At 43.8% G+C, this 24,332-nt stretch overlaps 1 protein-coding gene across 5 annotated transcripts; it reads left to right on the top strand.

Moving 5' to 3' along the window:
- The first annotated feature begins 2,053 nt into the window (after window positions 1-2,053).
- Window positions 2,054-24,306, top strand: ANGEL1 (angel homolog 1). Of its 5 annotated transcripts, XM_060004144.2 has the most exons (10): window positions 2,054-2,188; window positions 4,991-5,566; window positions 6,483-6,709; window positions 7,167-7,236; window positions 7,839-8,272; window positions 10,580-10,706; window positions 11,015-11,125; window positions 22,291-22,360; window positions 22,885-23,048; window positions 24,005-24,306. In XM_060004144.2, the coding sequence occupies exons 1-10, from the start codon at window positions 2,125-2,127 to the stop codon at window positions 24,163-24,165; spliced, it is 2,004 nt and encodes a 667-aa protein (XP_059860127.1). In that variant the 5' UTR covers window positions 2,054-2,124; the 3' UTR covers window positions 24,166-24,306. The 5 variants fall into 5 exon arrangements, 1 of the variants encoding a protein (XP_059860127.1); XR_009518311.1 differs by lacking the exon at window positions 24,005-24,306 and having other exon boundaries at window positions 11,015-11,791; window positions 22,199-22,360; window positions 22,885-22,960; XR_009518312.1 differs by lacking the exon at window positions 24,005-24,306 and having other exon boundaries at window positions 11,015-13,042; window positions 22,885-22,913.
- The last annotated feature ends 26 nt before the right edge of the window (window positions 24,307-24,332 follow it).

Consider the following 24,332-nt stretch of genomic DNA (forward strand, 5'->3'; position numbering starts at 1 on the left):
CATCAGAAAATCTACAAACAACAAATGCTGGAGAGGGTGTGGAGAAAAGGGAACCCTCTTGCACTGTTGGTGGGAATGTAAATTGATACAGCCACTATGGAGAACAGTATGGAGGTTCCTTAAAAAACTAAAAATAGAATTACCATATGATCCAGCAATCCCACTACTGGGCATATACCCAGAGAAAACCATAATTCAAAAAGACACATGCACCCCAATGTTCATTGCAGCACTATTTACAATAGCCAGGTTACGGAAGCAACCTAAATGCCCATCGACAGATGAATAGATAAAGAAGATGTGGTACATATATACAATGGAGTATTACTCAGCCACAAGAAGGAACAAAATTGGGTCATTTGTGGAGACGTGGATGGATCTATAGACTGTCGTACAGAGTGAAGTAAGTCAGAAAGAGAAAAATATCGTATATTAACACATATATGTGGAACATAGAAAAATGGTACAGATGAACCGGTTTGCAGGGCAGAAAGTGAGACACAGATGTAGAGAACAAACGTATGGACACCGAGTGGGGAAAGCGGCGGTGGGTGGTGGTGGTGGTGTGATGAATTGGGCAATTGGGATTGACATGTATACACTGATGTGTATAAAATGAATGACTAATAAGAACCTGCTGTATAAAAAAATAAATTAAAAAAATAAGTAAAAACATTTGCAAGTGTTAAGGGAACCATCATTTTACAAAACCTAGTCTCTAGATAAGTGCCTTGATTTAGGATCTGATTTGGAACTTGGACTTCTGGGTACTTATTGGGGCAACATGGAAGGGCATACAAGGAAGGTTTATTTAAGCCATATCAAGGAAGTGATCTGACTTTGGAGCCTCCTTAGGTAGAGTTAACATTTGTGTGCTAGTTTCTAAGAGGCTTCCCAACCTTCAGATTGCCCCTGGAGCCTCTGCCTCATCTCTGGCAAGGGCAAGAGCGCTGTTGCCTGAAGGCATACACTGCCTCTAGAGCTAAGGGGACAGAGTGGGAAGGCCACAATACTGACTCTCTCCTTCTTCCTCCTTTCCGCCTTTCAGTGTTATGATGTATCCAGATGGTCCCAGATCTGGTGACTCCGCAGAGGGCTTCCCTGAACAACCGAGGCTCCAGCCACAAATTGGAAATCACACAGCTCATACACTGGGTACTGAAACTGGGAGTATTAAGTGGTCCCTCCTTCTTTACAGCGGCAGAAGATTGAGAGTGGGAAAGGGAAGGAGAGAATTAAAGAGGTCTGGGTAGCACAGAGCTGATGGAAGAACTGGCCTTCTTTTAGTGACATATATTTTGTTCAGTCAACAAAGGTTTATTTGGTCCCTACTATGTGCCTGACACTGTCATAGACACTGGAGAGAAGAGATACCTCAAGGAAAGCCAACCAACCAACCAGACTTGGTCCCGTTGCCCTTGTGGAGGGTTCACCCCCTCCCCTTCTTGGCCCCCTTATCAATGGGACACCCCTTTTTTCCAGATTAGGGGAAAAAGGGCCCATTTGGAACAGGATGAGGAGATAAAATCTTATGTGCTGAAGCAAGGTGTGGACTCAATGTTTGACCTAAATCTGAGCTGGGGAAGAGAGTTAGGAAAAGGAGAAAAATGGGAAAGAGCTGGCTCTCTCCAGTCTGGGCTAAGCCGGTCAAGATCATAGAAGTCAGAGCTGGGTGAGGCCTTAGACAAGGTCCAGCACCTCATTTTACAGATGAGGGAACTGAGGGGCGGAGACGTTATGTGGTGGACCCAAGGTGGAGCCGTAGTGAGGCGGCAGAAGCGGGAATAAAACTGTGGACTTTAAATAATACTATGGTGCCTCCAGGAGGGGTTTAATTTCAAATCCCGGCGCTTCTGCCGCAGCTGAGAGCCAGGCCCGGCCCACTATGCTCCGTTGCCTTGGGAACTGGCTTCCCCGCCCAGCGGGCGCCCGCTTGGCCCTGAGCTCCTAATAAAGTTGTTGTTGAAGCTCAGTGGTACCATGTGAGCCGTCCCGGGGGCGGAGCCGGGGGTGGGGCGAGCCGGGGGCGGGGGCGGGGCCGAACGGAGGGCGACCTGGCGGGCGGCGGCGAGGAAGGGAGGCGGGCACTGGAGCGGGCGCGGGAGCGGGCGCAGGCGGCCGGCCATGATCGCGTCGTGCCTGTGTTACCTGCTGCTGCCGGCCGCGCGCCTTTTCCGCGCCCTCTCAGGTACCGGCCCTGTGTCCTGACGGGCGGGTGCCAGGCCCGGGCGTGCCTCGGCGGGGCCCCGCGGGGCCTGGGGCGGCGTGCGTCGCGGGCGGCCTCACGACCACTTTCCCCCGGCAGTGCCAAGGTGTGGGGAGGCGGCCCTCGGCCCCGCCGTGCCTGTCCTGGACTAAACGAGGCCCGGGCCTGGCCGGCGAGCGTCGTGGGCGGGCCCCTCCTCACCCCTGTGACCTGGAGGTGTCGGGCCACAGTTAACGTGAGGCGGCTTGGGGAGGGGCCAGAGCTGCCCTTCTCTGGCCCCGGGGTTGCGGAGAGGTTCCGGTCCCGCTGAGTCACTGCCCTGGGGGTCGGGGAGGGTTGGCCGCTCGGGGCCTAGGCTAATGTCCGAATGCTCTGTGGACAGGGGCCAGTCGGCCCTGGGGGCGGATCTGTGGACTGAAGACCTAGACGTACCTGTTTTTCCCCTGGGTCAACTCCACACTCACGTTTCCCAGCCGCCTCTCAGCGGAGTCTGGTTGAAAAAACGGATGCTCAGAATCCAGAGGCACATTGAAACTTCGGCTTTGAAGCAATGTCCCGTGCGTTTAGAGATGTGGTGGGGTGGAGGCAGTGCCCAGCGGGTACTTAGAGAAGAGTTATTGTTTAACTTTGCCATGATCTGCCTGCGCTCCCCACTCCTGGGCTCTTATGAGACCATCAGTTACTCTGGGAGATCCCACAGAACCCCCAGACTTTTCTCTGGCATTTTAGGGGGCAGGACAGACCAAGAAGGACTTTTAGAAATAAGATGTCCAACTGTGTGCATTCTGTGCTTTTCCTTTCTGGAACTTTACACAATATGTGTGTGTGTGTTTGTAATTTCTGTTCCTATATATTTCATATAAAACATTTAATGTATGTATGTGTATGTTTGTATCTGCCACTAGAATGCGGGCTCCAGGAGGGCAGGGCCATGTCTGTTTTGCTCACTGTATCTAGTGCTAGCATACTGCCCAGAATGCAGTAGGCACTCAGTTCGGGAATGTCTTGTGTGTACATACTTCTCAGAAATGAGGAACTCCACAGAAGTCATTGTTTTCAGAGAACTAAGGCATATTCTTCTAACCATGTTGCTGTCATTTCTGGAGCTCTGCCAGTGTCCATAATGGCAGCCATAGTGACATATACTAGTCCAGAGGTTTCTAGACCAGTAGTCAGAGTTTTAGGTATGTCAGAGGAAGGGCCGCCTCCCCCCACCCACTTGCACACAGCTATTAAAGTAGTCCCATTTGTATTTGTACATTTGGTTTCTACAGATTTTCTTTTAATAAAAGAATTCTGCTGCTGAAAAACAAACCACCACCACCAACCAAAACCTGCTGAGTTTGAAAACTAATAACCTCACACATATAAATCAAAGAACTTCTGCCATGCGATACACATAGAGGATGTTTCAAAGGGCAGGGAATTAATAAGTTCCTGAGACTAAGGCCAGCAACCCAGCCCATGGGTTTAGAGCAGGGTTTCCCAATCTCAGTACTGTTGACGTCTGGGCCTGGGTAGTTCGTTGTGGAGGTGTCTCTTGCACTGTTAGGATATTCAGCAGTATCTTCATCCTATAACCACTAGATGCCAGTGTAGCATCCCCACAGTTGTGACGACCACTGTCTCCAGACAATGCAGAAATGTTCCCTGAGGGCAAAATCACCCCTGGTTGAAAAACCACGAGTTTGAGGGACGTAAATCCACATAGACCCTAAATAAGATAGTGTCTTTCAACGTTTGAACCATTTTGAAGTTTTTCTTGCCTTTTAAAAAAAAGAGCTGATAAAATAAATCTCTGGTGATTGAGGGTCATCATCATACATGTCACTTGTCCTATGCTAAAAATAAGTGACTTAGTGTGTGTTGGTGGGCGGAGGTTTTGTTTGCACCAAAATACTGTGCTTGGATTTTGGGGGCTCCAGTTTTATAGTTTTTCCCACCTGCTTTTTGCCTGTTGGCTGTCACGGTGGCTGCCGTAGCAGAGAGGTGGCAGCTGTCTCTTGCTGTCAGTTGTTGGCACCTTCCGATTTACAGCCGCTAGAGTACTATGGAATGGGAAAGATGATAATGAAGTCTGTGAAGATTTATGAGTAGAATAAATAGATTTGAGAAGAGGACCCAGGGCCTTTGCTAAGAGAGAGATTGTACAGATTTTGAGACACCCTTTTTGTCTACTTTAGGCCTTTTTCTTTTAGAATGCATTCATAGATTAGTGGATTTATAGAACTAGAAAAGCTCTTGGGGATTATCTAGTTCAAACTTCCCTTGTCCTCATTTTACAGTCAAGAGTGAGTCCATCTCACTAGGGCCATTGTCCAAGGTCACATAGCTTTGTTAATTTCAGTGCTAGGCCATAACCCACAGTTCTGACTCATGGTCAAGTGCTGGTTCCAGTGTAATGCGGCTCTTAGAACCAGAAAGTTGACGTTAATAGGAATCTTAACCTCCAGATAAAAGGAGTGTGGTTGTATGTGACCATCTCTGTCCTAGATTATGCGGGATAGCCATTCTTTCATTCACACATGAATATTTATCAGATCCCTACTATATGAATTAGTTGATACTTGTAGAGCATTTAGAACAGTGCCTGGCACATAGTAAGCACTTTGCTCTGATGATGAGGATGTTCCAGGCACTAAAATGGGCAGGCTCAGTGATGGTACAGTGATGAGCAAGGTGGACATGATTCTTGCTTGTATGAGACTTACTAGAAGTTGGGAGAAGAGCATGGGTTGGGTGATGCTGTCATCTTATAACATGGTATCTTGGCTTTCTTCTTAGATGCTTTCTTCACATGTCGAAAAAATGCCTTCCTGGCGAAGAGCTCGTCCCCCCAGGTAGACGGCGACTTTGCCATGGCCCCTCGGGGCCCCGACCAGGAGGAGTGTGAGGGCCTGCTGCAGCAGTGGCAAGAAGAAGGGTCAAGCCAGGCACTCTCAACTGTGAGCGAGGGTCTGCTTGTAGATAAGGGAGTAGCCGAGAGCAGCCTGGCGCACCTGATGGATAATCCTGGAGAACAGGATGCTGCTTCAGAAGACAAGTGGTCCAGCAGGCAGCTGAGTGACCTGTGGGCAGCAGAGAACCTGGAGGAGTCTTTCCCTGAGGTGCTAGGAGAGGAGCCACTGCCAGAGGTCGAGGGCCCAATGTGGGCAGAAGTCCCGGTGCAGACTGGCCCCCAGTATGCAGACTGTGCTGTCCTCCCAGTGGGTGCCCTGGCTGCAGAGCAGTGGGAGGAGGACCCCGCAGTTGTGGCCTGGAGCATAGCACCGGAGCCTGTGCCCCAGGAAGAGGCTCCCATCTGGTCCTTTGAGGGCCTGGGGCAGTTGCAGCCTCCCCCAGTGGAAATCCCATATCATGGTGAGTCTGACAACCGGCTGGGTGAGCCGGGGCAGCAGGTTGTCTCGGATGTGCACACAGTCACTGCTAAAGTTCTCTTGTGTGGAGCTCTGCTGCTGCATTGTGTTTTTCTGAGACTCCTGCAGTGGCAGATCCAGAGGGGCCTTAGAGAGCATTTCATCCAGCCCCGTGGCCTTTCAGATGAAGTGATCACGGCACAGAGAGGTAGCAGGACATGCCTAAAGTCACATAGCTAGGTAGTGGCAGAACTGAAAGCAGACCATAGCTCTGATTCTCTACATTATTGGTTCTCTGGAGGTGACCTGGGGTAGCGGTGGAGAGCGCTCAGGGCTCCACTCTCTGCCTCGACCAGGATGACTCCATTTTTATCTGTGTTATATGTCAGGCTTCCATTAGACTTTGGAGAGCGAGTGCTGTGGCTCACATAGGTTTGAACTCCACTCTGCAGCTCCCTGCTCGAGGGCACATGGGAGACACATTATGGTTTCTGGCTCTGTAGGCATTTTCAGGTTTAGAGGTCAGAAAACACCCAAGGCTGAGATTACTCTAGAAATGTCTTTAATCTCAGATGACTGTTAAGCACATTCATCTGAGTGATTCCCCAGAGACCCATGGATTTATCAGAAGTGAGAAATTGTTGGCCATATTTAGTGAACTTGTACTAGGTGCCAGGTACTATGCTAGGTACTAGGGATACAGTGATGAACAGGCCAAGATTATCTTAGGCTTTGTGGAGTTTATTGTCTCGTCTGAGAATGTCCTTAGAGTGTTGTTCAAATCACCACAGAAAGGGATGAATGACAGGGAAAATGAAAAAAGGAACTCGTCGCAGTATCATGGAGTCAGGAGTGGAGATGGTGGGCCCTGTGAATAACATGGACTTACCATGGACCTCTTCTTCCCGACACCTTTGCAGAAATCTTGTGGCGAGAATGGGAGGATTTCTCCACTCAGCCAGATGCTCAGGGCCTGGAGGCGGGGGATGGCCCTCAGTTCCAGTTCACTCTGATGTCCTATAACATCCTGGCTCAGGACCTGATGCAGCAGAGCTCAGAGCTCTATCTGCATTGCCATCCAGACATCCTCAGCTGGAACTACCGCTTTGCGAACCTCATGCAGGAATTCCAGCACTGGGACCCCGATGTGAGTGAAGATGGGGAGATGTGCCATCCTGCATTTGCCCTGGACCCTGGCTGTCCCAATGCTCTTAGAAAATGAATTGAACCCCACAGCTGTTCATATGATTGGCCTCCTGCCTAGGACTGGCGCTTGCCTGCCTGGTGTAATGAGTTTGGGGCAGATGCTAAGAAGACTGTCCGTGGGTGCGCACTTTCTAGCACCTTTGTGCAGGCAGGGAGACGTGAGGGATTCAAGGAGCAGGAAGATCCAGCGCATGTATCTGATCTCAGCTTAACTCTGGGCCTGTTGTTGCTGGTAGTGGCTATCAGGGAAGAGTCAGCACCAGGGGAAGTTTCAGTGTGACCCAGCCTGAGACCCACAGCAGCTTCCCATGTGGCTTCAGTGCCTGCTCCTGGGGTGGGAGTCGTACTCCAGGGCCCTCCATTACTCTGGAGTGATTGGATTCCTTGTCATTTCCCAGATCTTGTGTCTCCAGGAAGTCCAGGAAGACCATTACTGGCAGCAGCTGGAGCCCTCTCTGAGAATGATGGGTAATGCCGCTCCCTGGCACGTTTACCAGTCTTTCTTCCTGCAGCCCTGTCTGCTCTCTCCTGAATGCACTGTATCTTTCTTTCATCTCAGTAAACCCTCAGTCTCATCTGTGAGCTAGCTTCTTTGTGTGGGTGAGGAGAGTCCTGAAGTTTTAAAGCAATTCGGACATATATTTCCATTTAATCCTTGAAGTAACCAACCCTGAGAGGCTGAATATCATTATCCCCATTTTACAGTGCGGAAACTGAGGTTCAGAAAATTTGTGTGACTAGCTCAAGGTCACAAAGCTATAAATATGAAGCTCATAGGTTGTGGAGCCTGGACTCCAGCTTGTCTGACCCTAGAGTCCATGCTTTTCCTGTCAGGTTATTGCTTCATACCCTTCTGTCCCTTCTTCCCCTTCTAGCTACTCAGTCATGTGGTTACAACTGTAAGGGAGCCTCTGCAGAACCAAGGAATTGGCAAGGGCAAGGACTCCCCTTATTGAACTGCAGGAGCAGTGCATTAGGCACCCATGCCTGGGCTACTGCCACTGGGTAGAGGGACCCTAACCCATCTTCAAGGACTCTGACCCATCTCCTTGGTGGGGTGTTCCTTGCAGGCTTTACCTGTTTCTACAAGAGGAGGACCGGGTGTAAGACAGATGGCTGTGCTGTCTGCTACAAGCCCACGCGATTCCGTCTGCTCTGCGCCAGCCCTGTGGAGTACTTTCGGCCTGGCTTGGAGCTCCTCAATCGGGACAATGTGGGCTTAGTGTTGCTGCTGCAGCCACTAGTCCCAGAAGGCCTGGGGCAAGTCTCAGTGGCCCCCTTATGTGTGGCAAATACTCACGTCCTGTACAACCCACGTCGGGGCGATGTCAAGCTAGCCCAGATGGCCATTTTCTTGGCTGAAGTGGACAAGGTGGCCAGGTTGTCAGATGGCAGCCACTGCCCCATCATCTTGTGTGGGGACCTGAATTCTGTCCCTGATTCACCTCTTTACAACTTCATCAGGGATGGAGAACTCCAGTACCATGGGATGCCGGCCTGGAAGGTGAAATGGGAGAGGCCGCTGTGGGGTTGGCTTAGGGAGAGATTTTGGTGTTGGCATCTGGTGTTGCTTCTGTGGCAGGGACCTCAGTTACACCTGTTCTGGCTTCCTCTGGCTTTTTCTTGTTCTATTGATATCTGGTACCCAAGCCTGGAAGTTAGGAGCTCGTGAGTGCCTTTGGTATATTGGAATCCTTTCAGTTTTTATCATTATGTTTAATTTACAAGTACATAAGTATATATGTAAGTGCATGTAAGTACACAAGTGCATCCCTTTAAGGATTCAGACATTTTAAAATAAGACCAAAGCCCCTTTTATTACCTACATTTCCCACGTCTCCACTTAGAGTCAAGTAATAACTGTTCAATGTTTGGTGGTGTTCCTCCAGGTCATTTTCTATGCATTTGCAGTAGTATCTAAGCTGTTGTGATGATGTAATTATAATCTACATTTATTAAGCACTTACTGTGTGCCAGGTGCTATTTTAAGCACTTTACATGTGTTAACTCATTAATTTTCACAATTTCTGTCATTCCTTCCATTTTATAAATGAAAAAGCTAAGGTGTAGAGAAGTTAGGCAATTTGCTTACTCTAGTTTTTGCAGGTAGTGAGTGGTGGAGCCAGGATTTGTAACCAGGTAGTCTGGCCCCAGAGCTCTTGCCCTCCGATACTATGCTGTGATTGCTTCTAACAGCTGGTATATAATGTACTGTGTGTGTTTATAAATGGGCTATATTATGTATATTTCATTTTGTAGCTTGTTTTTTTTCACTCAACAATGTACATATGTGTCTGTCTCATTCCTTTTAACTGCTGAATGTTTATAACCTAGGTATCTTATAGTTTTATTGTAGTTTATTTAGCCCTACTGAGGAGCACTCAGCTTGTGCTGATTTCTTTACATGTCACTTAATCTCCTTGTTCCTCTCTTTTGCCCCTGCTGATCCAATTTGTTGCTTAACTTTTGGCAAGGCACAGGAGAGAAAAGACATAAAATGACTGAATTATTGTTGAGCACTTTGGGCTTTTATTTTAATGAGGTTACTCAAGTGCCAGCGATGTCCTGGTTGCTACATGCGCAGAGAAAGGCATTATCCTGCCAGGAAGCTGCTGTTATCAAGGGGCTCAGGGCATGGGAAGAAGAATTTACTAAGTGCCTACCACGTGACAGCTGCCGTTAAGCATAGTGATTAAGAGCACCATCTTGAAGCCAGATAGTCCTGCGTTCAGATGCCTGCTCTGCCACCTTGGGCAAGTTACTTCACTTCCGTAAGCCCCATTTGCCTCGTCATACACTGGGGATATAATGGGACCTACTTCAGAGGGTTTTCTTTGGTGGATTACATAAAATAATGCACACAGTGTTTTCCAGTTTCTGCTTCAAAGGAAGCAGTCAGTAACTGGTAGTAGTTATGGTTACCAGGATTCTTAATTGTATGTGGTATTATTATCCCATTCAATAGTAGGGCATGTTGAACCCAAGAGAGTTAACTAACTTGCCCAAAGTCACACAGTTAGTAAATGGCCATTAAATTGAAGGTGTGTTTTACTTCTGATGGCATTCTGAAAATGTGTGTCCTCGAGGGGCAGAGAGATTGTGTCTGTCACTGCTCTCTCCCCAGCACTTAGCTAGTGTTTTGCACATAGTTGGCATTCAAATATTTGTTGTTGTTAAATGAAATAAAGGGGGTTTTGCTACACACGTTGGAGATACGCAGATGACTGATGTTGCCGAATGTTTCCCCTACTACGTTCCGTCCGTTCCCAGGCTGCTCATTGGCTTTGACCGAGGATGGTGACGTAGATACGGTAAAGTGCTTTGGTGAATTTCCCATTTGGTTTGACCCCGTGGTTTCCCACTAATAGGCTTAAGATGCTAGACTTTGATCCAGAAGATCCAAAGATCAGGATAAACCTTTTCCCACTGCAAATTAAAGCCCCTGAAAGTTGACATTCCCTGGGCAGAGTAGTGTAGATTTTTCTGAGCTGAAATTTAGGGGACCATATGTTCATATAGTTCTGTTCTCTTTGACTCACATACCTCACTCTCTTAACCCCTTATTCCTGTCTCATAGATATTTCAGTGTTTCTAGTAAAAAAAATAAAATAATGGTTTTAAATAGCTCCTTATTTTTAACTTTCCCCTGAGACTTATGTGTTTTGCTTGTGTTACGTACCTAGTATGTGACTGTGTGTGTGTGTGTGTGTGTGTGTGTGTGTGTGTGTATGTTTGTCTGCATGTCCCAAAACATGGGCTATTTCCTTTTTCCATCTCAGATTCCTTATTCCCATCTGCTCTTTCCTTGTAGGTATCTGGACAGGAAGACTTCTCCCATCAGCTTTATCAGAGGAAGCTGCAGGCCCCACTATGGCCCAGCTCCCTGGGCATCACTGATTGCTGTCAGTATGTCACCTCCTGTCACCCCAAGAGATCAGGTGAGCACATGCCACATTCTTGGTTGGTTGTCCCTCCATGCCCATTTTGGGAGAAAGCTGGCACCTCAGTGACAAGAGAAAGTGTAATTCCCTCAATTCTCTTAGCACGTTCCTTTGTTTTTTTCATTGTCCTCCTCATGGTCACCCAGTGAAATGGACAACTTTAAATCATAGCCATTGGAAAATCTCCTTGTCTTCAGAGCCAGACTTCCTCTGTGTCCCTACTTGTAAACTTCTTGGTATTAAGGAAGTCTCAGCATGTGGCTCCTCTTCCTGTCTTTCACTGTATGGCTTTTCCTGGTTTACAGAGAAACGTAAGTATAGCCGAGACTTCCTGCTACGTTTCCGCTTCTGCAGCATCGCCTGTCAGCGACCTGTAGGACTGGTTCTTATGGAAGGAGTGACAGATACTAAGCCAGGTAATGGGAACTAAGCTTGTTCCCTAACTTGTTCCAACTAAGCTTGGTCCTCTTTCCTCTGCACCTCTGATATTTGTCAGTTATGTGGTTTCTTAGTCTTTTCTAGGTATCATTCTTAGAGATCAGCTTCTGGTAATAAGTATGCTTAGGAGGAAGGTCAGTGGAGTTCACCGGCCATGTGCAATGTGTTCAGAACATGGACCAGGAATCAAGAGACCTGGGTTCTAACTAGCTCTGAGACCTTGAGTAAGCCACAAGCTTTTTAGTATTAAGTTTCTAATAACTAGCATGTATACAGCATGTTTAAGAGAGAAAATACACTTGATGGCTTTGAAAATCATAAGGTGACAGTACTCCTGGGTGTGATAACAAGTTACTCCTACTGAGAACTTCCAGATTGTAAGTAGCAGAGTATGCTTGATGTTCTCCCCTTCTTGTCTCTGAAAACACTCCAAAGCAACAAGGAGAATGAAAAGGAGAAATGCAAACTCCATCTTTGAGAAAGCTAGGAGACCTGAAGATATTTGAAATCATGAACCACAGCACAGGTGGAATGGTTGCAAGAAGCACTGGAGGTCATGCAGGGGTGCTGGAGCAGGTATGGAGAGACTGGTCTGTGGGGCCATATGGATCTCCAAAAGAACCAGCAGTGTGCCTTTCTCCAAGGTGAGGAGCGTACCCCGAGGCACGAAGTCAAAATCCCTTGTTTCATCAACAAGAATAAGATGCACAGGTTGTGAAAGGATATTGTCTGAACCTCTTTTGGTCCAAAGAGGCAGTAGAGGAAAGACAGATCAAGGAATCAAGCCAAATTTGCACGAAGCAGTCTGTTTAAGTGGTGGGGGGAGGTGTAACACTTAAACTGCATATTTCTTTTGGCTAGGGGGAAGTAAAGATGAACAGGACTCACACACAACCCTGCGTCATAAGGAAAGATGCCTGTTACTTGGAATGCGTACCCAGGTCTTCGCTTGTATAAGCTTTGTACCAATAGCTTGTACATAAAAACCTCAACTAATTCCAAGCTGGGCTGCCCAAAAGGAGCCAGCGTGAGATCTGTACTAAAATACTATAAGAAAAAGAGGTGGAAGAGCAGGAAAAGTAAAAGGCAGATAAAGAATACTTCGAAGATAAAAATTGTTGCCATGGAGCATATAAACATTATGATTATTTTCCCATGAATAAAAAAAATTAAGCAATTGTCTTTATAACATAAGAGTGCAAAAATAAAATAATTGCTTTTATAAAATAAGTTCAAGCACATGGCAAGACATCAGTAGATGAAATGTAAACTGCAGAGCTCAGGAAAAAAGTGGAATAAAAAATTTAAGAATCACATAATGAATACAAAATTAGAAGCAGTCCAAGAGAGAATAGGCACTGCTGAAAACAAGGCAAGAGGCAGAGGCCAGGAAGGATAAAAAGCACTAGAAAGAAAATAACAGTAGTGGAAGTTAAAGAGATTCAACATACACATAGTTCGAGTTCACAAAGAAGAAATCCAGTATAATAGCACAAAGGGAATATTTAAAGGTATGGTTCAGGGAAGATTTTCCCAAAATCAAGAGATCTGACTCCACATTGAGAAGGATATACCATGTCTCAGTAAAAAATGACATAGGAGAGTCAACAGTAAGACATCTTAGTGAAGTTAACAGAAGTCAAAGATAAAAGAATCGTTTGGGCAGAACCAAAAAAATTGGGCTATTTTTAAAGGTAAAAATAATCAGGTAGGCTTCAGATTTCTTAACATTAACGTTCGACTCTGGAACACAGGAGAGCAAGGTTTCAAAGAAAGACGGTATGGTCAAAAATTTTATACTCAACCCAAAGCCTTTCATGAAGAAACTGCTAGACAACCAAGAAACTTAAGACAACCAAGCAATGACTGAAAAAACTATAGTAAAAGGACTGGTGGTAAGCAATGAATTCATTTTTTTCTTGAAGGAATTTAACTTGAATTGGCATTTTGCAAAGAGCAGTGAACATTTCAATGGCTTGGGTTTTTTTTGTTGTTGTTTTTTAATTGCAAAGCTAGTGTATTATTACAGCTGTGGTGATAGCAATAATAATAGTGGTGGCCACCATGCATAGAGCGACTGGCGTGTGCTAGGAACTGGGATAAGTGCTTGGATCACTTGGGCTCAGGCAGGGAAGCAGTAGCTCAATGTTTTAAGAATACAAAATCCTGGGCTTCCCTGGTGGCACAGTGGTTGAGAGTCCGCCTGCTGATGCAGGGGACATGGGTTCGTGCCCTGGTCTGGGAAGATCTCACATGCTGCGGAGCGGCTGGGCCCGTGAGCCATGGCCGCTGAGCCTGCGCGTCCCGCAACAGGAGAGGCCACAACAGTGACAGGCCCACGTACCGCCAAAAAAAAAAAAAGAATACAAAATCCTAAAGTTAAACAGTAGTAGGATCCCACATAGGTAATTCCATGTTAAGAATAGGTTATTAAAAAAAAATCAGTACTGTACTTGAAACATAAAATAAGCATTTCAATTTAATAACAAAATAAGAACCTTTAAAATACACTGACAGTCACTTTGTAAGTAGAATCATTATATGGGGGAAAATATCCAGTTCACTAACAGTACCCAATAATAGCAGTATTTTCAAAATTGAGATTAAATTTGGGTAAACACACCCATCCTCCACATACTGTGAACGTACCCTTCCGTTTGTTTAGTATCCCCACCCAGGGCCGAATAGGGTCCTGATGAATCTCTTTTAAGGACTCCAAATCTAAAAACCTACCACCAGTTTTAGACCATGAGTAGAAAGACTTCAGGTGCAGTACAAGGAGATCATAGTGTGTGATCTTTTTTTCTAGAGGATTTGTTTAGATGTGCTAACAAATAATATTTCCAGTCCAATACCAGAGTCATCCAACTCAACTGTAGACATTCAAACTTGCCAAGTTGACTGTGACACTGACTTTAATGGGAAGCATCTGAATTGCCAAAGTAGCTACAGTGCTGGGGAGTGATGGTCTAACTTTCCAACAAGTTGACGTTGCATTGTGCTGGAGTGTTCTACATCACACAAGTTGTATAATAAAAAAAAAATTGTGATTCTCACTCTCCCCAACTCCCTTTGTGAAGGAATAATTCATAAGATGGGAATCTAAATTTTAAGTCCCCCTCTTGTAAATATTTTTAATTATTAGTGGTTTATTCTTTCCAGTATGGTTCTTAAAGACACTGAAAGGGGTTACTCTGTTTTCTTTTTCATGAGCACTTGCACATTTCCATTTATCTCCAGAGCTTCAGGTCTTTTAACATGTAAAAATAAATCATGTGCCCAATTAAGTGCATTCTAGGAAAAAACAGTTGCTAATAAATGACTTCCATAAACTATTATTAACAAACTGACCAGATGGCCACAGAGGAAAGGCTGTCTGATCAGTTTTTGAACCAGGAAAGTTCTGAATCCAGCTCCTCCACTGGCCCATCCCTGCACAACTTATTATCCTCTTCCCAAGTACACTTGCAGAAGAACTTACTTGCTTGGCTGCTGCCAGTGCTGAATGGTCCAGGAAGATGTTGCAGCTCAGGTAGAGGCAGTTGTGGCCCATGTGCTCATGTGGCCTGGTGGGACAGGCAGAGGCCTTGAGTCCCATGTAACTGCTGGAGCAGTGCCGTTTGTACATAGTGCTGCATGGGTAGAACCTGGTGTTGAGAGAAGCAGTTTTCTTTCTTTCTTTTTTGTTTTTCTTTTCATGTACTAAAAAAAGACTTGATTTTTTTTATCCTCACACTAATATGAAAATTTGCCAAGTGTAAATGTCTAGTTTGGAAATCAGTCCATTGTCTTGCAGGTTCCAGCATTGCTAATGAGAAGTCTGCTGCCATTTTGATTCTTGATCCTTTCTTTGTATATCACGTATGTTGCCTCTCTGAGACTTTCTGGTTCTTATCTCTAATCCCTTGATTTCTGAAATCTCATGATGGTTTACCCTACTCAGGGTGTTGGTTTCATTCATTATTTTGTATACTCCACGGCCCTTTCAAATGGAAACTAATTTATTTCGAATCACATAATTTTGCTGGTAATATTTCTTCAATAATTTCCTATCTTCTGCTTTCTCTTTTTGGAATTACTGTTAATTGGATATTAGAATCTACCATCTGTGAGATGCTCTCAGCTTGTTCATTCCTTCTAGTGATTTTAAATTTCTGCCATTTTATATATATATATATTTATTTTTGGCTGTGTTGGGTCTTCATTTCTGTGCGAGGGCTTTCTCTAGTTGCGGCGAGCGGGGGCCACTCTTCATCGCGGTGCGCGGGCCTCTCACTGTTGCGGCCTCTCGTTGCAGAGCACAAGCTCCAGACGCGCAGGCTCAGTAGTGTGGCTCAGGGGCCTAGTTGCTCCGTGGCATGTGGGACCTTCCCAGACCAGGGCTCGAACCCGTGTCCCCTGCATCGGCAGGCAGATTCTCAACCACTGTGCCACCAGGGAAGCCCTGCCATTATATTTTTAATTTCCAAATCTCCTTTTAAAAGTTCCTTCTTTTTTTATACCATTGTTTTTTGTTTTTTTTTTTTAATGAATGCAATATTGCCTTTCTACTACTGAGGATGATAATTTTTAATATTCCATCTGTTCCTTCCAAGGTTCTTTTTTTTTTTTTTTTTTCCCCAAGGTTCTTTTAATTAAGAGTTAGTTTCTTCCTACCCCACTGTTTGTTCCCAAAGATTCCATCAGGTGTCCATTCACATTTAGGAATGAGACATGAAAACGTAATGGCTCTGTGTAAGGGATGGTTCTAATTGACTGGTGAGTTCATTGTGCCAGTTTTGATTTTCACCTCCCACCTCTTTTCTGGAGTAATGGTACCTCTGATTCCTGACCTCTTACATGATTCAGAAGCCTAAATTAGCTTGCCTCTTGCTGAAGAGAAAACCATTTTCAATATCCTGCTGGTCACTGTGATTTTTCTGATTCAAAATGAAGATATTAGTGTTAGGAACATTTATGTTCCAAATAACATCACATCAGTCATCACAAAGTGAAACTGCAGTATTTAACAGGAATAATAGTCAGAAAATAACTAATGGTTGAAGATTTTAATTCATCTTTCTCAGTTCACAATAGTTAAAGTAGATAAAAAATAACTGAGAATATAGAAGACTTAAATAACATGTTGTATGGTAAATCTGATGGATACATATCAAACTCTGAGCACTGAAAGCAGAGCAAAGACATCTTTTAAAATATCCACAGGAAATTCCTGAGAATTGGCCATATATTAGACTACCACAAAAAAAATCAGTAAATTTCAAACAGTAGAAATAGTATAGCCAACTTTCCGTGATCACACATGCATTAAAAATAGAAGTTAAAAGAATGCTATCATCTGGACATTTAAAAAATTTCAAACAACTTTTGGGTCAAAGATGAAATTTAAACAAACTGCAGAGTGTGTAGAAAATAACAATAATGAAAATACCATATATTTGTGGTATATAGCTAAAATAGCGTTCAGTGAAAAATTCATAGAATTATATAGAATATCTTGAATCAGAGAATTATATTGGTAAGAAAAAATTAAAGTAAGTAAATTAAGTATCCCCCAAGTTAGAAAAGAGAACAAGCTGAAAGAAAGCAGAAGATGAAAATGAAAATAATTTAGAGAACAGAAAAACAGTAGGACTAATAAGCTCTAAAAATCGGTTTTTTGGGTGAAAAACAGCTGTCAGATTAGCTAACCTATTTAAGGGGGCAGGGGAGGAGCAAGTAAAAGTATTCAGATGCAGAAGAATTTAGAGGATTATAAGGGGGTTCTTTTCTCAACTGAGTGCAAAAGAAATTGGAAACTTAGATGGCCTATGTTAATTTTAGAAAATGTAATTTACTAAAACTGATTGTGAAAGAGAGACATAACATAAATAGATTACCACAGGGTGAAAAAATAGTGAAAGTTCTCAGAGATACAGTCCCACAAAAACACCATGTTCATGTTGATAGGAGAACATCATCAGACCTTTAAAGAACTTGTAATTCCATTACTGTTTAAATTGTTAAAGAGCACAGCAGAAGGGGGCCAAGTTATTTTTACAAAAGAAGTATTTGACACCAACACCTGACAACAGTTACACAGGAAAAGAAAACTACAGACCTTAATATTCTCCACTTATGAATATTGACGCAAAAAATGTACATAGAAGATCAGGAAACAGAATCTAACATCACATTTCAAGAGCAATATACTACGCCCAAATAGAGTATATCAGAAATATGAAGGTAGTTCAGTATTGGGAAATCTATTAATGTATTTATCATGCTAATAAATATATGAAATCTATTAAAAAATAGAAATGCATGTCATCCTGTAGATGTCAGAGACGTTTGTTAAAATTCAACATCTATTCCGGATTCTTTTAAAAAGAACCTTCTTAAGGAAAAAATAGATAATTCCTTATACCCTTAAAATACATTTATCTTGGTCAGTCAGCGCTTTGGTGCACCATGGAGGAAGGGGTGTGGAGCCGCCAGATGCCTGAAAAAGAAAAAAAAACAAAAGCATTCATCTCAATCCAAAAATGAACATCTTGCTTAAAGAAGACAGTCTAGTAGCATTCCTGTCAAAGTGGGGAACAAGATAGGGATGACTACTGTCATTCAACTGTGAGAGACACCAGCCACAGAATTAGAAATAGAACATAGAAATATAGACAAGAAAATAGAAGTAAACAATGGAAAGGAGAGGGTAAACTATTACTTGCTGTTAATATGGTTATATAACTGGTTATCCAAGAGAATCACCTAACAACTATTATTAGCATTAATTCTGGAAAGTATCTGGGCAGAATATTAATGTACAGAAATCAATAGTATTCATATAATAAAATAATGATATATTTGTTATAAGATGTAATTTTAAGAAGACCTTATTTATAATAGCAACAAAAAGAAAACAATTTAACAGGGAAAATGTAGGAATATTTCATTTCATATAAATTAACAAATTTATTGGCATGAAGTTGTCCGTAACATTCTCTTACCTTTTTTTAAAAATAACTTTATTGAGGTGGAATTCACATACCATAAAATTCACCCATTTAAAGTGTGCATATCAGTGGCTTTTAGTATATTCAGAGTTGTGGAACCATCATCACAATATAATTTTACAACATTTTCATCACCCCCAAAAGGAATCCCATATTCATTAGCAGTTATTTTCCCTTTACCCCTCCCCTTGTAAAAAATCAACAGTGGACCTATGGGTTTCTGGACTCTCAGTTCTACTCCATTCATCTATATGCCTAGCCTTATGCCGGTACCACTCTGCCTTGATTATTTTAGCTTTGTATAAGTTTGAAATAGAGAAGTGTAAATCTTGTAACTTCATTGTTGTTTTTCAAGATTATTTTGGCTATTCTGGGTCTCTTATACATTTCTATGTGGATTTTAGGATCACCACGTCAATTTGTGCAAAAAAGTTAGTTGGGATTTTGGTAGGGATTTACAGATCTGTAGATCAGTTTGGGAAGTGTTGCCATTTTAACAGTATTATCTTACGATCAGTGAACATGGAAGTTTTCCCATTTATTTAGATCTTTAATTTCTTTCCATGTTTTATAGCTTTCAGTGTGTCTTATACTTCTTTTGTAAAATTTATTTGTAACTACTTAAAATTCCTTTTGTTACTTTTATAAATGGAAATATTTTCTGAATTTCATTTTTGGATTGTTCATTGCTAGTGTATAGAGATGCAATTTTTGTATATCAGTCTTGTATCTTGCAATCTTTCAAACTTAATTTTTTTTAAATAAATAAATTTATTTATTTTTGGCTGCGTTGGGTCTCCATTGCTGCACGTGGGCTTTCTCTAGTTGCGATGAGCAGGGATTACTCTTCGTTGTGGTGCACAGGCTTCTCATTGCGGTGGCTTCTCTTGTGTGGAGCAGGGGCTCTAGGCGCATGGGCTTTAGTAGTTGTGGCTCGTGGGCTCAGTACCTGTGGCACGTGGGCTCAGTAGTTGCGGCACGTGGGCTCCGTAGTTGCAGCTCTCGGGCTGTAGAGCGCAGGCTCAGTAGTTGTGGCACATGGGCTTAGTTGCTTCGCAGCATGTGGGATCTTCCCCGACCAGGGCTCGAACCCGTGTCCCCTGCATTGGCAGGCAGATTCTTAACCACTGCACCACCAGGGAAGTCCCTCAAACTCATTTATTAGTTCTAATAGTTTTTTTAGTGCATTTCTTAGGATTTTCTATATATAAGATCATGTCACCTTGCAAATAGAAATAGTATTACTTTTTTCCATTCCAATTTGGATGCATTTTATTTCTTCCATAATTGTCCTGGCTAGAACTCTCATTACAGTGTTGAGTGGTGACAGCGAATATTCTTGTCTTATTCCTGATCTTAGGGGTAAAGTTTTCAGTCTTTCAGCATTGAGTATGATGTTAGCCATGAGGTTTTTTTGTTTGCTTTTTATTTGTTTGTGTTTTGTGGATTCCCTTCACCAGATTGAGGAAGTTCTCTTTTATTCCTAGTTTTTTAAGTGTTGTGGGTTTGTTTTTTGGTCATAAAGGAGTGGATTTTGTCAGATATTTTTTCTGTGACTATTCAGATAATCACGTGGTTTTTGTTCTTCAGTATTCTGTTAATATGATGTATTATATTAATTGATTTTCAGATGTTAAACCAACCTTACATTTTTAGGATAACTCGTATTTGGTCATAGTATATAGTCATTTTTCTATTTTGCTGGATTTAGTTTGCCAGTATATTGTTCTGAGACTCGTTTTCCAACATGGGAGAGGAGGAGTTTCCCCCAACGCCAACAAATAATTCAACTCAATTCTGACACTATCTCCCCAGTGATAGCATCCGATTCCACAGCTTAAGGGCTCAGTTCTACAAGACCCACCCCTCCAACACTTCAGGTGCCTGTCAAAAGACCAGGTTGTTCCCTGTGCTTCTTCTGACCGACTGGCTATAAATCAGAGGTTCCCACTATCCCCTCCTTCCTTGGGTTAGATTAATTTGCTAGAGTGGTTCACAGAACTTAGAGAAACATTTCACTTGCTAGATCATCGGTTTATTATAAAAGGATATAACTCAGGAACAGCTGTACAGAAGAGATGCATAGGGCAAGGTATGTAGGAAGGGATGTGGAGCTTCCACGCCCTCTCTGGGTGCACCATTCTCCCTCGAATCTCCATAAGTTCACCAACCTGGAAGCTTTCCAAACCCTGTCCTTTCTGGGTTTTATGAAGGCTTGATTTCATAAATCCTTAGTCATTGGTGATTGATTCCACCTCCAACCTCTCTCCGCTCCCTAGAGGTCATAGGGTGGGACTGAAAGTTCCTCTAATCACATGGTTGGTTCCATTGAACCAACATGGGCATGATTTATTAAATCCTTAGTCATTGGTGATTGATTCCACCTCCAACCTCTCTCCGCTCCCTAGAGGTCATAGGGTGGGACTGAAAGTTCCTCTAATCACATGGTTGGTTCCATTGACAACCAGCCCCCAACCTTAGGTATTTTCCAAAATTGCCTCATGAACATAACAAAAGGCACCTTGCTCACTCTCAACACTCAGGAAATTCTAAGGGTTTGGGGAGCTTTGATCCAGCAACTGTGGACTAAGACTGTATATGAAGACTGACTATATATGAGAAATATATATTTGGTCATCTGAATGACCAAATATACATTTCTTATAAATCACAGAACTGTAATTGTTGAGGCATTTTGCATCTACATTCATAGGCGATATTAGTCTATAGTTTTCATTCTTTGTGATTTTTTTGTCTAGTTTTGATACCAGAATAATACCTCATAGCATGAGGTGGGAAGTGTTCCCTCTTTTATATTTTGGAAGTATTTGTGAAGGATTCATATTACTTTTTTAATGCTTAGCAGAATTCACTAGTAAAGCTATCTGAGCCTGGGCTTTTTGTGAGAATTTTTAAATTGCTAATTCAGTCTCTTTAATTGTTATAGAACTATTCAGATTTTCTTCTTTTTCTTGAGTCAGTTTGTGTAGTTTTTGTCTTTTTAGGAATTTGTCCATTTTACCTAAGTCATCTAATTTGTTGGTATACAATTGTTTATTGTATCCCTATAATTTTTTTATTTCTTAAGGTTGGTTGTGATGGCCCCCTCTTTCACTCCTGGTTTTAGTAATTTGAGTTTTCTCTTTTTTTCTTGGTCAGTCTAGCTAAGGGTTTGTCAATTTTGTTGATCCTTGTTATCCTTTTCTTAGTTTGGGTTGTTATACCAAAACACTACAGCCTGAGTAGTTTATAAACAACAGAAATTTATTTCTTACAGTTCTGGAGGCTGGAAGTTCAAGGTCAGGGTGCCAGCATGGTGCATTTTCAGTGAGGACCCTCCTCTGGGTTGCTGATTGCCAACTTACTGTTGCATCCATACATGGCAGAAAGGACAGCTCTCTGGGATCCCTTTTATAAGGGCATTAATCCTGTTCATGAGGGCTTCACCCTCAAGGCCAAATTACCTCCTAAAGGCCCCACCTCCTAATGCCATCACACTGGGGGTTAAGATTTCAACATATTTTGGGGAGAGACAAACATTCAGTTCATAATACCTATTAATGTCAGTAAGATCTGTAATAATATTCCCTCTTTCTCTCCTGATATTGGTAATGTGTGTCTTTTTTCTTTGTGTATGTGTGTGTACATGTATAGGTGTGTATAAGTATGGATACATGTGTGTGCTTACATATGTATACGCATACATACACAGATACATATATGCACACAATGGATGGTGGGTGATAGAAAACCTCTGGAGGAATACACCAGGAATTTGTTAACATTGGTTGCCTCCGGAGAGAGGAATTGAGTGGCAAGGTCCCAGAGTGGGAGGGAGCCTTTTCACTGATATTTTTCTCTACATTTTGATTTTTGTACCATGTGACTGTGTTACCTAAAGAATGAATTTAAATTTTTTAAGAAGTTGCTGAGCCAGGGAAGAGATGTCTGTGTTAGAGACCTCTGTCTGTCTGCTTCCTGAGGTTCTTGACTTTGGTCCATTGTTTTCTTCCTCTCCTCACCTTTTCTCTTTCCCTTTTCCCTTCTGGAACAATCCAGTCAAGGATCTGAGTGGGATTTCAGGGTGCAAGGTTCTAACCCTGCTTCACTGTCTGTGATTGATAAAACCCTTTGTCTCCGGTCTTCTACAGAGCGACCTGCTGGCTGGGCCGAGCCTGTCATTGAGGAAGACATATCTGAGCCTGAGCCTGACTTCCCCAGGTAATCTTCTTCCAGTTCCCTTCTGCTTGCATTCCAGCCCCATCGAGGTGTATTAGAGAGATTCCTGTTGGCTTTCCTGGGGCTGATTTGGGCGAACACATTTGCTGAGCTCTCTCTTCCCCTTGTGTGTGCTAAGTTTATGGAGGAACATACTGGCGTGCAGAGGCCAGAGGTGACCCACCTAGGTTCTTGCAGATGCAAAGCCCCTGCCCTTTTCCTTTGGGAGTAAGGCCTCACAGAAGAGCTTGCTGACCCATGGACAAGGGTACATTGGGTATACTTCACCAGGTAGCAAGAGGAGAGTGGGGGGTGAGAAATGTCAGCAGGACTGTATATAAATGTGTCTGTTTCTAGGCTAATTTTAGCTAAGACTCTCAGCCTCTTAATTAGCATGGGAAGGCATTTGCTGAGGTTGAGTTATTTGGGATCATCCCTTAAAAAACTTGATAAAACCCACAGAGAAGTGACCTTGGGAAAAGTTCAGTAATGTTTGTTGACTGACATCTTCCCCTCCATCCCCGAAGGACTGTAGGCACCATCCAGCACTGCCTCCACCTGACCTCGGTATATACTCATTTCCTGCCCCAGCATGGCCGCCCAGAGGTCACCACAATGCCCTTGGGTCTTGGAATGACAGTAGATTACATCTTCTTCTCAGCTGAGTCCTGCAAGAATGGGAACAGAACTGGTAAGCTTGGTGGATCCTGGATTCCTAGAAGCCACCCCCAAGAGTCCCTGGGAACTGATGGTAGGTCAGGCATTTGATCACATGGCTTGGGCTGCTGGGACCTGACCAGCAAAGGAGCAGATCTCATACCTACCTGACACTGGTCATCCTCATCATACTTCCCTTAGGCCATTTGCCCGCCTTCTCTTTTATCCTTGTAGCATTAGAGAGATGTGGGCAGAACAAGCCATCCCTCCGTTTTTTGTTTTTTGTTTTTTGTTTTTTGCGGTACGCGGGCCTCTCACTGTTGTGGCCTCTCCCGTTGCGGAGCGCAGGCTCAGCGGCCATGGCTCATGGGCCTAGCCGCTCCGCGGCATGTGGGATCTTCCCGGACCGGGGCACGAACCCATGTCCCCTGCATCGGCAGGCGGACTCTCAACCACTGCGCCACCAGGGAAGCCCCGTCCCTCCGTTTTAAAGATGAAAATAGAGCACCAGGAAGTGCTCTATTGGATTTGTTCAGTGGCAGCTGGTTAGTAAGGGACTTGGTTAGGTTAGAAACCCTATTTCCTGTCTTCTCACCTCTCACAATAGTCACAGTATAGCAGTCTATCAGCCCCATGCCTGTTTTGTTTAAAGCATGTCTTTTAAAATGTTTGGATTTTCTGTTGAGAAATCAAATTTTACATAGCAAATCTGGACTTCGGCTTCTCTTGGAAAATCAGAAGATCTTGTAATGCTGGGCTTGGACGTGCACTCTAGTTTGCTGCAGTCCCACCGAAGCCACCTGGCTTCTTTCATTGACATATCATGGCATATCTGAGAAAATGAGCCCTCTGCCAGAGGCGGCAGGAGGTGAGGGAGGATAGGGCCGCCTAGGAGACGCAGCCTCCTGAGGTGTGGCTCCCACGGGGCCCCCCACCCCATGCAGCTTGGCTGCGGCTGCCTTACCCACCGGCCTCCGCTTTGTGCTCCAGATCGCAGGCTTTGTCACGATGGAACTCTCAAGCTCCTGGGCCGGCTCTCGCTCCTCTCTGAAGAGATCCTCTGGGCTGCCAATGGCTTACCCAACCCCTTCTGCTCTTCAGACCACCTCTGCCTACTGGCCAGCTTCGAGATGGAAGTCACCGCCCTATGACGGTCTCCCAGGGGAAGAGAGCTTCTCTTCCAGAAGAGCCACCTGGATCAGAGACTGTGGAAATATCCCATGCTTCTGGAAACTTAGCTCCAAGAAACTTACGTCCCCTCCCCTCCCCTCCCCTCCTCGTTCCCTTTCTCCCATGGCTAGATTTCCTCCAGGCCTGT

Source organism: Delphinus delphis, chromosome 2 (genome assembly GCF_949987515.2).
Source record: "Delphinus delphis chromosome 2, mDelDel1.2, whole genome shotgun sequence".
Classification (NCBI taxonomy): domain Eukaryota; kingdom Metazoa; phylum Chordata; class Mammalia; order Artiodactyla; family Delphinidae; genus Delphinus; species Delphinus delphis.